This window comes from Podarcis filfolensis, assembly GCF_964270895.1.
Source record: "Podarcis filfolensis genome assembly, chromosome: 5".
NCBI classification, from domain to species: domain Eukaryota; kingdom Metazoa; phylum Chordata; class Lepidosauria; order Squamata; family Lacertidae; genus Podarcis; species Podarcis filfolensis.
Window position 1 is genome coordinate 56,588,553 of NC_139608.1, and position 15,822 is coordinate 56,604,374.

Sequence of the window (15,822 nt, forward strand, 5' to 3'; positions counted from 1 at the left end):
AAAAGAAATGGAAAGAGGAAGAAAGAGAATAGTGGAAGAGGAGAGTAAAAGAGAAGAGACAGTTTGGGAATCTTACACATAAACTTTACTTGCTTTATATTAGTCCAGAGATCAAAAGAGAAGGTAATGGAGAAAGTGATCTTGGCAAATTGACTGACGGGTGAAAGTATTGCTGAAAAGAAGGCTACTGGAGTGACCATGGCTCAGAGAAGTGCCAGGCTGAATCCTTGGCAAATAATAATAATAATAATAATAATAATAATAATAATAATAATAATAAAAGTTTGGCAGGGTGCTTGATGTGAATTGTAGTCAAAAGAAACGGAGTGGACTTGAGGATGGATCAGTTGCCACTATTTGCTGGCTCTGTGTGCTGATTACAGTGTTACTCTTCATTTTGGGAACAAGTTCCATATTACTTTTTAGCCTTTTGTTTTAAATGCTTGGCTGGAAATCTGGTGGATTCATGTATTAAGAGAAATGATCTAACTTTGAGAACGTAAGAGCCCATAAGTTCCCAGTTCAAATTTTGTTTCACTCATGATCTCAATTAACCAAATAATTGTATCCCATCTTTGTGAGCCTCACTGCTTGTAAGAGATACAAGGGTTATTGTAAAAGTTATTGAGATATCATGAAGCAGTTTGCAGTATTAAAATGCTATAGAGGTAAGGTTTTTTATGTTAGTGGTAATATTGGCTTTTATTTTTTATTTTATTCAACATTAAATTGAGTTGCACATGATTTCAGTTTAGCATTACATTTCAAATCAAATCGTTTATTGCTTAGCTAACAGTCACCACACTTACCATTAAATTGTACATTTATTCTTTTCCATTTTAGGGAGCTGCACTTAAATATTTGCCAACTATTGTGAATGATGTGAAACTTGTTTTTGACCCCAAAGAACTTAGGTAAGAGTCAAAATGTTTGCTATGCTTTTAGCTTTTAGTCCTTGATATATAATTTTTAAACTTGTTTTTGTATATGTGTAAAGACTATATATGATTGGTATTTTATTGCTGCAGTAGAAATCTGGCACCCAAAATGATTAACTATAATCAGTTCCTGAAGGCATACGGAGCAAACATATTTCACTTTTAGTATACATATTTTTTCAGATAAATGTTGTTGACCTTCACAGGTTATAGATTATACAATGAGTGTCAAAGATTTTTAAAAATGTTGAGCCATCAGAATCTTTAATTTTTTCGTTATGTACCACATTTTAGACTGTAATCATATGCACACTTACTTGGGACTAAACCCTGTTAAGCTCAGCAGGACTTCTGAGTAAATGTGCATTGGTTTTGCACTATTATACACATATTTTTCAGTACAAATGTACTGATGTTTATTTAAATTATTGCTTTATCAAGGACATCTCAGAGCAGATTCTAATATTGCTGTAAAGTTTAACAATTCTTACCATTTCAATATGCAAGTCTAAATGACTTCTATGAATATAACTTGTATTTTATTTTATTTTATTGGTGTGGGCATTATAACCATAGATGGGTAGAAGTAGGAGAGCCCCAAATGGAGTGCGTAAATGATTCCAAAACAGTGGACCAGGGTCGGGTGGATAAAATCATCAAAGCTTGCTTTTTAAATGAAAAAAAAAAATTCCCTGGGTGAGATTAATATTTACTTTATGGTGATGTCCTATGCTTGCTTACTCAGAAGTAATTCCCACTAACTTCACTTGCCCTTACACCTAGGCAAGATTATGGCCTTAATGTCTCTGTGTGCATGTATATACAAGTGTGTGTTGCAGCTTACACACTTACTTCAGAGTAAGGCCCAGTGAACTCTTGAGTCTTACTTCTGAGGAGATAAGCATATGATGTTACTTTGAGTCATTTATTTATTTACAATCAAGTGGTGTATACATTTTATGACATAAATACTGGTAGGAGCCAAGATCCTCATCTGAATCAATCAGTTGACCTGCAGAAACCTTTATTTGCATTGGATTTTCAAAGAGATTATGGGGCAGGGTTGGAGAAGGGATCAAAAACAGGAATTCCTGTATGGCAGTTGTGTTGGGCGAGAAGGGTATTTCAGTCGTTCTGGGCATAAAACTCCAGTCAGATTAGAAGAGAAATGAAGAGCTATATCCAGCCTGTTCTTAGTTTGTTTTGCTACATAACTGGATAGGAAGACTGTGTGACTTGTAAGTGATTAGGTCTCCAGGTCAGAAAAGTTATTTGCCATGGAATTCTTGTTTACACACGTGAGGGTCTAGGGTCATGTTAGACCGCAGTTCGAGGTTGTTATTGTATATTAACATACTTGCTTCCAGTTTGTTTTTAGGAGATGCTGGTATTGTTGCCTTAAATTCCATGGTAACAACCTTAGAATCCAAGCAAGCTAGAAGGGTTAAAGCTGGGCATATCTTAAGATTTTTACCTACGTATGTCTTGATATTGCTGTCAAAGTGATTAAGCAGGGTTTGATTAATCACACCTTTTTAGTTAAGTCTGAAGTTTTCCTTTCAACCATGTAAAATAGACTGATACTGCAGCAATCTTAGGAACTGTCTTACCAGAATAAATGATTGCAGAAATTCTGAAATTTGTGAAGTGTCTAGTTTCCAGGCTCATCAAGCCATAAAAGTGCACCAAAATGTGTTTTGTGGTTTGAGCTGAGTCTTGCAAATTAACAAGGAGTTTGGAATAATATATTTATATCAGGAAAATGTTTTTGTTTTGTTTTCTAAAAAAGCTTTTCAAAACTCCCAAATTCTTAAATTCACATTTGAAAAACATTTTACTGAAATTGTTAACTCCTTCATTCTGTTAATTTTCTTTTTGTTTCTCCCCCCCGCCGCAGCAAGCTATTCACAGATTTTATACTGAATGTTCCAATGGGCCGTCTCACAATTCAGAAGCTATATTGTTTGATTGAAATAGTTCACAGTGACCTTTTCACTCAGCATGGTAAGGGGAAAAAAATCACAGAATCTTTAAAGAATCATTAAATTGTCTCATTATTTGCTATCTGCCAGTCTTTGTCAGGGCCAGCTATTCCTTACTGCAGATAGCAGTTGAGGTTGTAGCCAATGATCCACAACCTTTATTGCAAGTGCAAATGTGTATATATTTGTAGAGTAAAAGTAATAGAACTATCAGGTTGGTCCACATGTAAAGTGATGCTTAGCTTGGCTGTCCTTAGGCTCACATCCTTCTTCCCGTTTCCTATCTATTTCTTTGATCAGTTGTCTCATAGCCAAACTGGGCAAAGTATGGTTTGCCTTCAAATCCGACATGAAAACCATATTTGGGTTTGTGGCATCCCATAATTAAATTATACATTTAATTGCACACTACAAAGAAACCGTGGAGGAATGAAGTGGCATGTTTGCTAAGTACTTCAGGGATAAAAGCTCCTCCGGCCAAGATAACGGGTCAGTTTGCAGATGTGTCCATAACCTAGTCTTGTATTATTAGATGAATGACGTTCTTGGATAAATATGGCCTTCTTTCGTATGCTTTCTCCTTGTCCCTCTTGCCTTACAACATGGAGCAGGCAGGAATTGATTAGCTACGCCCTATTTGCGAGAAGTGTGGTCTCAACGGCCCTTTCGGAAGTTACTTGTTTTAAAATTATATATACTCATACCTTTCTGCCTGACAGTAGGAGGCTGCCAGTGAAAAAAGCAACACATAAGGGGCAGTGGTGACTTATGTAAGTTCAGGATGGGACAAAAGATGGAAAATGTCCACTTCCCAGACATTTGATGTTGCTGCTGTAGCTGTTTTCAGCACTTGTCAGACTGCTTCTGAAAATTCTCTGGACCTGGAAGATTGTGATAACTATTGGCTGCTTGCAAACATTCCCTTTCTGAGCAAGGTGCTCAAAGTAGGTGGTTGCTCTGCAACTCCCAAGATCTTGTGGACGATTATCTACTTTCAATTCAATCTGGATTTAAGCTTAGTTTTTGGTGCTGAAGCTGTTTTTGTTGCCCCAAGGAATGGCCTCTGCCAGAAAAAGAACAGGGGAAGCACAAGCCCGCTAATCTTCTCTGTGGGTTTCAGTATCACCAGCCATGGTATTCCCTTTTTTAATTTACAAGCATATATTCCCTTGACTGTGTAGAAACCACTACCTTTATTTGGGCCAGCCCTTTTTGCTTCAAAACTCTGAGATGCATAGCCACTTGAATTTGCTATGAGAGACAATGCCTGGTGATTCTTTTCAGTGTTCCTGGGGGGTGCAGTGCTGTACCTAATGCTACACTTTGCTTGTGCAGTATGATTGCACTACACAGTCCAACAAATATTGTTCTTTTCCGTTGGTGACTCAAGCTGAATTCTTGAGTACATTTCATTGAATTTAAGGTACATTGAGTCATGCATGCTTTCAGGCTGTTAGTGATTTTGAGGACCCATAAAACTATTTTTTACGGTTTAGTGAAATCCTACAGTAGGTTTTGAGCTTCAGCGTTTTCCTTATGTGTAAAACATATATGGATATCTAGCTATAGGTAAGAATAAACTGCCACTCTCTGACATAAGTTATGACAACGTAATAGTACAAAGCCTTTCTCTTTTTCTGTTTTTGTGCAATTCTTTCTCCCTATAATTTCTTGTTTATAGTACCACGTATAAACTATGTGGAGGCAGATAGCTGAAGTTCAGTATTCGCTGTGACCTGCCACAGTGAATACATTTTTTTATAAAGCTTATGATCATGCCAGCAAAGCTTCTGGATTTGTATTGACACCCCAAAATTACCAATGTAATAATAGTAATAATGATTACATTTTGGTAATTGAGTTTTCAGAGAGATGAACGTCGTGGTTACATGGGCAGGGGCTTTAATATGGATTACATACATTGAATTATAGATTATTCCCACACCCTGTAACTTGTATGTGTCTGGTTGTGGAAAAGGTCAAAACGGAACTAAGCGTCTGAAAGTTTCGTAAAAGATTTTTCTCTTCTTCACTGTGGACTTTACTTAGAGGTGAAGTCAGCATATTTGAAAAATGAATCAAGTGGAGCTGGTGACCGGAACACAGGTTAGGACTGTGATAAATAGGCTTCCTTGATGTTGAAAGATGTGCAAGCCACAAATACCCCTACCAATGTCAGCTTAAAACTTAGTATTCTGCTTGGATGTAGTACGCTGTGAAATTATAAATGGCAGTATGTTTGTCTTCCAGTTTCAACAGAATTCTTAATTCTTTTAAAAATTGCATTTCAATTATGCTCAGATATTTGGGAAGATGCCTCAGTAAAAATACCTCCCTCCACTCCAAAAATAAAAAATAAAAAAGGAACTTCTATCTAAAATGTTCATACTGGGAGGACCGTTTGGAATGATTTTATGATGATGATGATTATGAATACGGTTTTATGGTATTGGAACCATGACACTATTTCCTGTATTTTGAATTTTCTAGATTATTTGTTGCATTCTTGGTGAGTTCTGGGCACAAGGCTTGTAGGGAAAAGAGGCAGTCTCCCGTCTGTGTTGAGCACAGAACATGCAGGACCTCAGATAGCTCCCATGGGCTCTGCTAAGTCAGCTACAAGTTATTGCAGGGGACTCATCCTTTTTAGTAAGAGGATGGAAACAGAGTTGTGTCTTTCAGGTAAAGTAAAGGTAAAGGTACCCCTGCCCGTACGGGCCAGTCGTGACCGACTCTGGGGTTGCGTGCTCATCTCGCTTAAGAGGCCAGCGCTGTCTGAAGACACTTCCGGGTCACGTGGCCAGCGTGACGAAGCTGCTCTGGCGAGCCAGCACCAGCGCAGCGCACGGAAACGCCGTTTACCTTCCCGCTATAAAGCGGTACCTATTTATCTACTTGCACTTAGGGGTGCTTTCGAACTGCTAGGTGGGCAGGAGCTGGGACCGAACGACGGGAGCTCACCCCGCCGCGGGGATTCGAACCGCCGACCATACGATCGGCAAGTCCTAGGCACTGAGGTTTTACCCACAGCGCCACCCGCGTCCCTAGTCTTTCAGGTAGGAAGGCCCTGAATAAGGTACTGATGGAGTAGCCCGAACCTTGTCCTCATTTGAGTCTTCAGTACACTATGCAAAGTCCCTTGGTTGGTCAGTCATGACAATTCTATATTATGGAGATCTAGACCTAGATTGATAAATTAATAAATTGCCTTATCCTGTACTGTTGTTAGAAACCTTTATCCTAAATATGCACTTAGGGTGAATCAATGGATTAATGGTCTCTAGTCAAGGTAGACATATCTTAGAGCTCGTCAGAAAAATTCCCCGTAAGATCTCCTGTACCAGTTAAACATGCTCAGTCCCTCTGATTAAATTCTAATCTTCATGTCTGCCTTTGAGCCTATGAGTAAGTATCTTATGTAGAGTGCTCACTCACTAGTGGATCTCGGTTGGATCCACTAGTCATCATGGTGTGACCCACGGGATGCGGGTTTCGCTGTGGGTTAAACCACAGAGCCTAGGACTTTGCCGATCAGGTCAGCGGTTCGAATCCCCGTGACGGGGTGAGCTCCCGTTGCTCGGTCCCTGCTTCTGCCAACCTAGCAGTTCGAAAGCATGTCAAAGTGCAGATAGATAAATAGGTACCACTCCGGCGGGAAGGTAAATAGCATTTCCATGCGCTGCTCTGGTTCGCCAGAAGCGGCTTAGTCTTGCTGGCCACATGACCCGGAAGCTGTACACCGGCTCCCTCGGCCAATAAAGCGAAATGAGCGCCGCAACCCCAGAGTCGGCCACAACTGGACCTAATGGTCAGCATTCCCTTTACCTTTACCTTAGTTGCACCTAGCTTATTATGTGTCTGAATCTTTATTTGGCCGTCAGGTTGCAACTAAACAGATGCACATGGACAGTGTTTTCAGATTACTAAAAATCCAAGCATTTGAAAATTACTTGTCCATAAAAGACTGGAGAACAAGCTCTTGCTGTTTTAGTCCTCATTAAAAATGTTCATATATTTTAGTGTGCTCTTGATGGCAGAGGGAACATTCAACATGGTTCAGTGGGTCACACGTTTAACATGGCTAGCAAAATATTAGACCCCCTTAGAAGATGATCATAAAGTGTTTTAAGTTCAGATTCATTTTGATTTAACATGGCTGTGTTGCTCTGAACAGTTTTGCTTAGTTAATGGTGCCCTGCTGAGCATCTGTTTAAAAAAGATTAATACTTTATTCTTGCACATGTTCACCTGACATTAATCATCTTGGGTTAGATCTGTGCAGCAGAAGATGAACAGATGCTGAAGTATTGTTGCTTGTGGTTATTGTCTCATACTTATGAGCTGTCTTCAGCCTTTGTATTGTGAACAAGTGCATAATCCTATAGGCAACAGATTTTTTTCAAGGTCACTCATTAATCATTGTAGTGACGTGCATATGACTATAGTTTGGGGATGTACCATTTCTTTATCATGATGTCTGGATAACCAAGCGAAGAGAGAAGACACGCAGGAAAAAATGGGGAGAGGGTTTGGGGGAGGGCAAAAATCCTGCATTTCTAACTGGTTGCTTCTGATTCAACTGACATGTATTGCAGGTAAAACAATAATGTTTGGCCTCAAAAAGGCCAAACGGAAAAGAATATAAATACAGAAAATCATTTTAAACAATGCTATCCACCATAGTTTAAAATCATTTCAGAAATTATTCCAAATGTAATTGCACTATAACCACATCTTGTAGATAATAATTGTTGGGCTGTAATGTGGAAGTATGCAGGAAGTTATGTAGTTATAACTTGTGACACATTTGCAGTCCCGTTCAGTGATTTAGTATCTGCAAATATAGACATATTAATCCATATTTTACATGTATGTTTTGCAAGTATTAATTTGGGAAATTTTACTGGAAATCATTCAGCACCATGGACGTAATTGCACTGGGCAAGATGATCTTTGAAACACCAATTTAACCTTACATCAGTGGGTGAAATTAACCAAAAATTGAAAAGCACACACAATATCACATGAGCATTTTGTGGAATTAGCAATGATAATTTAATATCACTAGGATATTTATTTACTCAAAATGAAGTAAAAAATGGCTTTGCCTCTTGAAACACAAATATATAATTATGAAAGAATAAAATAGAGTTGTCACAAATCACAGAGACTACCCACCAGACATTGCCTGGATCGTGCACTTTAAACACGTTTGGCTTCAGTTTGGAAGTTTGTCATAAGCTTTTTGTTTTCAAGGTTAAGTACTTAATTACTTTTTCCCTGTTCAATATGCAGACTGTAGAGAGATTTTGCTGCCAATGATGACAGATCAGCTGAAGTACCATTTGGAACGGCAGGAAGACCTGGAAGCCTGTTGCCAATTGGTCAGCAACATCCTGGAAGTACTTTACAGGAAAGATGTGGTTAGTAATTAAGTGTGTATATTTAATACTGAAATCTTGAAAGTTTTCAGTACTGCTGTGAGTGGGCATAAGGCTAAAAGAAGTAGAGATTCTTCTTGCCTCAGGGTTCTATTTTAGAAGGGAAAAAAGCTAAAAGTTGGCATTGTGACAAGTATTTCATTTTTATTATTTTATACCTCACACAATTTATCAGTAGGTAGGAGATCTGGTGCCGGTAAGTGGGATACAAGCACTTTAATTCTCTGTGTGTCTGTGGCACTTTGCAAAAGGAGGGAGCTGTGGGGCTTCTCTGCTGCATTTAAACACCACCCCTGAAGACTGCTAACAAACAATATTTAAACTACTGTCTTGGTAGGAGTCAGGTGATGCCAATACTAGTTTCATCTGGTCCTATGAAGTTTTTGGCTCTGGTCTCCTCCTCAGTTTGACTAGTTCATTGCCCAGATGCAGACTGGGCTCTTACAAATAGTACCTACTTCTTTGCTCAGTGGTCTGAATGCACGGCTTCCTTGCTTCCCAGCTCAGTTCAAGTGCTGGGTAGGCACTTGCTTACTTTCACATTGTCATCCCTGACACATTTGCATTCCTAAGAGGCATAAAAAGAAAACTCAATAAGAACCTCATCTAATAAAACAATGCCCAGGAGTTGAGCTTGCTTCTTGACTTCATTCCCAGTTTCTGTCAGTGTAGGAATGAATAACTTTGCAGTGTGGACTGCTGCATTATATCCATGCTGCACTGCAAGATGAGGCCTTCAGTGCTTTGTGTATACAGTCTTCTGAAGATGGCTTTAATTTTGTTTTATCAGCAAATAGGTTTGTTTGAACTCTGCGTGTGCTCATTTGAAAGTCTCACTATAGGATGTCTGTCCACGCTTTGACTTCACATTCGAAAAGGGATAGCTGTTGGAAAATAAAAACAAAATTTCTTAGCCACAAGCATTATTTTACATATGGCGAAAGTCAGAATGCTGGATGGGTAGTGTGAATTATTTATCAGGAATTTATAATGCACAGCAAAACTCCATGTTACCATCTTAAAACAATTTGTTTAGCATAGATGCCTGTTCAAACAGCCAAGTGAAAACAATGGGAACGGCAGTGCTCTTTGAGAACTATGACCTGAGGATGATTTCCCTTTGAATTAAGCATAACAGTAACATGGAATGTTCTGAGTCACTGAATCAGTAGGATATGGCATATAGTTTACAGGGTTGGGATTTTTAAATAGTTATATATGTAGGTCCACGGGTGTGACTGTCGGTGAGTTTTTTATTGTGTCATATTTCCATTGTTCCAAAATTCCCATTATGCAAATTTAGTTTTTTATGAAAAGACTATTGGGCTTATTCAACTTGAAAGTTTTATATGTACCTTATTGGCTCACTAGCTCATAAAGGTTAGGGGACAGTTGTTTTAAATCTACTCTGTACCATTCAAGATGTACAAGCTGCCCTGTGATACTGCTCAGTCTGATCATATTCTAGCATTCTGGGATAAATGTGGCCTTGCTGAACACAGTCCAACTGCAGGACTTAATTCCCTGCTCCCTCCCCCAAAAGGACAGTTGAACTAAGGTATGCTTTGGGGGTACAACCAATTACCTTGCTGTTTTCCTTACCTGCTGAGATAGCAAAGTTGAGGGCCCTCTGATTAGGAAACTGTCAGTGATACCTGGTTAGAAGTCAAAGAAAGTAAAAGGTGAGTTGGCTGAATTGAGACACTTTGAAGGGTTTTTTGGGGGGAAATGGTAGAGGGTATTTATTGGCTGAAGGTTTAATTATCAAGAGCAGGGAGGAAAGGGGCAGGATAAAAGAAGTTGTTATTATGGCCAATGAAGCTAATTGTGTGCCTTCTTAAACGGGGGGAGGCGAAAGACATGTGAAGAGGCAACCCTTACATTATGTTTCCTTTGTTGCAAATGTAATCATCATTTGTGGCCAAGCTGTTAAAATGTGTGTTTCAGAAAGAGGAGCTGCACATGGATGTACAGAAGAAACAATCTATTTGACTATATAGGACAGAGGGGCCTTTTGAAAGGTTAAACTTCAGTCTGAAAATTTCACTGTCAGTTCATGCAGTCACTAGAGAAGCATATCAAACTAGACAGAGAATGTATGTTGATTCAAATATAAGCTTTAAAACTGGGCAGATTACGTCAGTCTTTCTTGTTCCACTTGCCACAAGCAGAGGTTACTGGGTATTCATGCAACAAACGGTGGCTTTTTTCTTTTCTTTTTTTACGAGTCACATTGTGAAGTAATTCTGACTGAATTGCTTCGTGGTATGTAATGGTTGAGAGTCACACGACTTAGCTGGCATGGCATATTTGATATGGCAAGGAGCTTTCTGGACTGAAAACAAAGTCCAGGAAGAACCCAAAGCCCCTCAGGTAGTTGTGTAGACCAGAGGACTTCTCTAAGCTTAAAAGACAGGTGAAAATGTTGGAAGCAGGAATGCTTCTGAATACAAGTTGCTGGAAACCACAGGAGGCGGGGAGAGCTCTTGTGCTGTAATACTGATCGAGTTTTCCCCTCAGGTGTCTGATTGGGCACTGTGAGAACAGGATTCTGGACTAGATGGGCCATTGGCCTGCTCCTGCAGGCCCTTGCATTCTTTTGTAATGAAATGAGCAAAAGGCAACTTATCATTTATGTTGGGCTCTACCATGGAATGGTTGTATAGCAGTTTCCAAACCATGGCATTGAAAGGAGAAGCTGGAGCACAGGATTGATTGTTAGAGATTAAAGATTTCAGCTAAAAAAAAGTGGAATGGAGACGAGCATAAAGTTGTGCTTGCTGTGTATCTAGGTATGCATGCTTTCCCCTTATCTTCTGTGCCAGTGTGTTCCCCCCAGTCTAAGGCTGCATACATGCCACACATTTTAAGTACAAGACTTTCTCAAAAGCATATTGCTTCCTCCTCCCAAAATCTGAGAACTGTAGTTTAAGGGTGCTGGGAATTGTAGCTCTGTGAGTGGTAAACCATAGTTCTCAGATTTCTTTGGCGGAAGTAAAATGCTTTAGATCAGGCATAGGCAAACTCTGCCCTCCAGATATTTTGGGACTACAACTCCCATCATCCTTGACCACTGGTCCTGTTAGCTAGGGATTATGGGAGTTGTAGTCCCAAAACATCTGGAGGGCCAAGTTTGCCTATGCCTGCTTTAGATGCAATGCCTTGTACGCAACCTTAATCAGTTTGTCTTTACAACAGTGTTGGAAAGTTTTACTGGACTTCTCATAGTGAACAGTAACTCAACAATTCAAATTAGTTCTTAATCTAAATTATTTGACACAGTATTCACAATTGCTGCTTTAAGGGTACACAGTTTTTATAACAAACTTCTGAAGTAGCCTTAGGTTGGTTTTTCAACGATTTCCTTTAATTTTCTGCTCTGCTTTGGTTTATAGGGACCGACACAGCGACATGTACAGATTATTATGGAGAAGCTGCTGAGGACAGTAAACAGAACAGTCATATCAATGGGACGTGATTCAGAACTCATAGTAAGTGCCTATTGGCAAACTTCTAAAAATACTATGGCAGTTACTGTTCACAAAAGTGCATAATCCATTGGACATCTCTTCTGTGGAGTACTGGACAACATTTATGCAAGATCCTTGTTGTGATTATGAACTAGCCCAGTTAATTTAAGTATCTGAAGAAGTGTGCATTCACACAAAAGCTCATACCAATAACAAACTTAGTTGGTCTCTAAGGTGCTACTGGAAGGATATTTTTTTAATTTTGTTTCAACATTCTGTTGTGTTTCTCTTGTTATGACAGATGTCTCTTCTCACTTCAGCTGCATTTCTCTTTAAATGATGAAATCTTAAGCTCATTTCAGTGGTCTAAATATTCTTGGATATACACAAAAATGCTTTAATGATTAACTGGATGGTCCATACTTATTGCTTATTTATAAGCAACCTAGAGCAGCTATTTTAGTCCTTAACCAGTTTCTGATGCCTGGGGAGAAGTGACTGAGGTTAAAACAACAAGTTGAATCCATGCTAGATAAAATGGAGGCAGCGTTGGTTAGTAGAACTCTTGGAGCAGGAGTTATGCTTGCTCTAGGAGAACCAGTATTTGTCTGCTTTGTCCCTGGAAAGCTGAAACCAGCAGTGGCCAAGATACGTTCATATCAGCTGCTTTTATTGTGGAGGCTTGACCCTTTTCGGAGCAGAGAGAGACCTTGCCACCACCTATATATGCTTTTGTAATTTCAACGATTGATCCATGTAATATACTTTATGTGGAGATGACCTTAAAAAGGACTTGGAATCTATATCTAGTGCAGATGCCATAGCTGACAAATACAGCGATGTCTTGTTTCCCAACAAATACTCAAGTACTGTTGCAGCAGTCACGCTTCCATGCCCTTTAGGATATTCCAGTTAAGTTTCTCCGTCATATATATTTGCACTGTATCAGGTAAAGTTAGCAACAGCAGGGAGCAAGGCTTTTCCTGCAGTCTTTTGAGTCTCTGGAATGATGACCTCTAGAGGAGGTGAGCTGAAAGTCCTCTGTTCTGTAGGTCCTACAAGATTTACCTATCCAGCCCACATGGCCTGGAATTGTCTGTATGACAGATGGACAGAAAAAGACAAGAGTTTGCTGTATATGGTTGGTTAGACCTTTATTGTTTGTTGCCAATGCTTATGTTGTAACTCACAAAAATAAACAATATAATCAAAGAGAAAGTTAAACATATGCATTTTCAGAAATGTCAGCTGTCAAACATAAAAATTTCCAAATTATTTAAAATTTGAAAATTCCCTTGGCAGTCAACACTGTTTTGGACCAATAAATGTAACTTTCTTCTTAAAGGCTTGTATACCTTGTTGCAACAGTTGGTCAGCAACCATTTTGAAATAATCTGATTGACCTGGAAAATTATGAAATGAATAAAGGAATCTAAGCCTAGATAAAGCTGCATAAAGGGCAGTATAGGGCATATTGTCAGTGTTTTGAATCTGGCTTGATCCACGTGCAAAAAGATGATCATTTGTTGGCCTATTAAAGAATTTCCTGGTTAGAAAGCTAAGATGAGCAAGCACATATATAACAGGAAAAAGGTCAGTTCCTGCATATAAGCAGCTCTTTTATGACCAGATTAATTTTAGCGTAACAAACAGGACGTGGCCTTCAAATATATAAACAATTTTGTTTTGACATAATCAGCAAAAATACATTGAATATCTTCCAATCAGAAGTATCCTGAGATGGTGCTACAGTTACAATTTGAGCCCAGTTTCGCTACATGTTGGTCTGACATTAGCATTATGTTTGGTTTTTTAAAAGTATAGAATCATAGATTTATGAATGTGTACTTTAAAGAAAGGGTATCTTCTGACTTCACTATTACAGTCATACCTCGCGTTAAAGTTGCTTCAGGTTGAGCGTTTCCAATTTATGCTCCACGGCAGCCTGGAAGTAACGGAACACGTTACTTCTGGATTTCGCCACTTGTGCGGATGCAAAAAATGACATTACGCACGTGCGCAGAAGCGGTGAATCGTGACCCGCGCACATGCACACGCGGGTTGCGTTCTGCTCTGGATGCGAACGGGACTCTGGAATGGATCCTGTTCGCATCCAGAGGTACCACTGTATAGGTGGCATTTTGAGGCTGGTCTGATGGGGACTTTTTTCTTAGTTGCTATATTTTTGTTGGTTTGTCATAGCTTTATTTTATAAATATAGTTTTATATTATTTTCATTCATTTTGAAGTAAACGTCCTTAAGCCTAGGAAAGGCAATTCATGAAAACCTGTTTACCTAAATGAGATGCATTATTTAGATGTTTTCCTCTTTGGAGATGTCAGCAATAGGACATGTACTAATCAATTCAACAAAGACAAAACGTTGCAGCAGATAAAGTATTTAAATGGTTGTTCATAACTATTATTATTATTATTATTTGATTTTTAGCTTGTTCCCCACACGCATAATATTATTTGTAGCTATAGGGGGGCAATATATTACCTGGCCTTGTAGTTACTGTCTTTCTTAAATGATTTATTCTGATCTGTTCTGAAAATTTGATGGTTTTCACAGTCTTTTTCTTTTATTGTCTGAAATCCAGTAAATTTGTATTTGAACGCTGGCCAGACAAGTACATTGTATTAAAAATGAATACTGTGAACATGAACATGGCATTATAAAAGCATTGCATTTGAACATATTATAATTATTTAATGAATGCTGCCGGTACCAAGAATTTTTAAAGGGACACTTACCATTTAAGATTCACTGAATTTCTGAGAGAACTCATTCCAGTCAACCGAAGAAGATTCACTTTTATAGTGTCAATAAAGTAGTAAAACTGCACTGCGAAGGTACTTTATTTTGCATCATCTTACCTTTCATGCATCAATGGCAGATTGAACTTTATGTGTTAATATTTATTTTTTAGTGTTTTTTTCCTTCTCTCTTTTCCCCCCCATTTTGGAGTGGGGTCATCACCGAATTTGGATTTTACGCTAAACTGGTACAGCATAATTCGGTGGTAAAATGGTTATGAAACTGAATGTCTAAATCTATAGCAGCTAGAATAGTATCTTTACACAAATGTGATTCACCTTGTACAGTCTCAAGCAAATTCAAATATAGAAAAATGAATAGGGAGAAGTCATGTTTTGCATCTGATCTTTTATTTAAATTCTTCTCAAGAAGCTTTGTGACAGTTCTTAACATGGCTGAGGAGGAAGAAGCTTGGTTTATAGCACAATGCCAATTGGGGATTACTCTCAAGTTCAGTAGGGTTTACTCCTAGGAAAATCTGCATTGGATCACACCCATAAAATGCCATATGAAACTTTGACCTTGCAACTATTTACTAACAAATAGGCCTTGCAATTCTATATATGCTCACCTGGGAATAAGCCAGACTGAACACAGTGAAGTCTTTTTTTTTTTTAAGTGTATATATATATATATATATATATATATATATATATATATATATGATCACAATGTTAACGTATCTGTGGGAAAGTAAACTATATGCAAAGCTGTAGGATAACATCAGATACATACTTCAAAGTGATACTGGTGAGATACCTTTTCAGAATAATCACTGCCTTATTTTAAATCCACAGCTGACACTATTCTTTTCACTCCCAGTGTCAGGCATTCCCTTTCTCCAATGAAAGCCCTCCTGTGACAACTAGGGCAACAAATTATACACCTGGATTAGGAAGCCCAGACTTGATGGTGTCTTCACATCAGAGTTAGTACTTTGTCCTGTGAACATTCTTCATAACAAAAAGAAATTAATCAGCTAGAAGCATACTATTCAAAAGATGAGGCTGGGTATTCCCTGTATTTCAAGGTAATCTTTAGAAATGAAAACAATAGAATCTTGAGGTATCTTGTAGAGAGCTTAAAGTGACAAAACATTGATAGCCCTCTCCTCCATGAATTTGTCTAGTCTTTTTAAAAGCCATCCAAGTTGGTGGCCATCACTGCAAG

At 38.6% G+C, this 15,822-nt stretch overlaps 1 protein-coding gene across 4 annotated transcripts in view; it reads left to right on the forward strand.

The window, feature by feature from the left end:
* Positions 1-15,822, forward strand: part of DOCK1 (dedicator of cytokinesis 1) — a 347,244-nt gene that overhangs the window by 97,666 nt on the left and 233,756 nt on the right. For all 4 annotated transcript variants that reach the window (XR_014548912.1, XM_083616828.1, XM_083616827.1 and 1 more), the window contains 4 exons: positions 844-914; positions 2,836-2,942; positions 8,216-8,343; positions 11,757-11,852. Coding sequence is in view for 3 of the 4 variants with exons in the window: in XM_083616828.1 (XP_083472954.1) it covers positions 844-914; positions 2,836-2,942; positions 8,216-8,343; positions 11,757-11,852 (402 nt within the window). In the remaining variant the exon portion in view is untranslated. The remainder of the gene's footprint in view (positions 1-843; positions 915-2,835; positions 2,943-8,215; positions 8,344-11,756; positions 11,853-15,822) is intronic.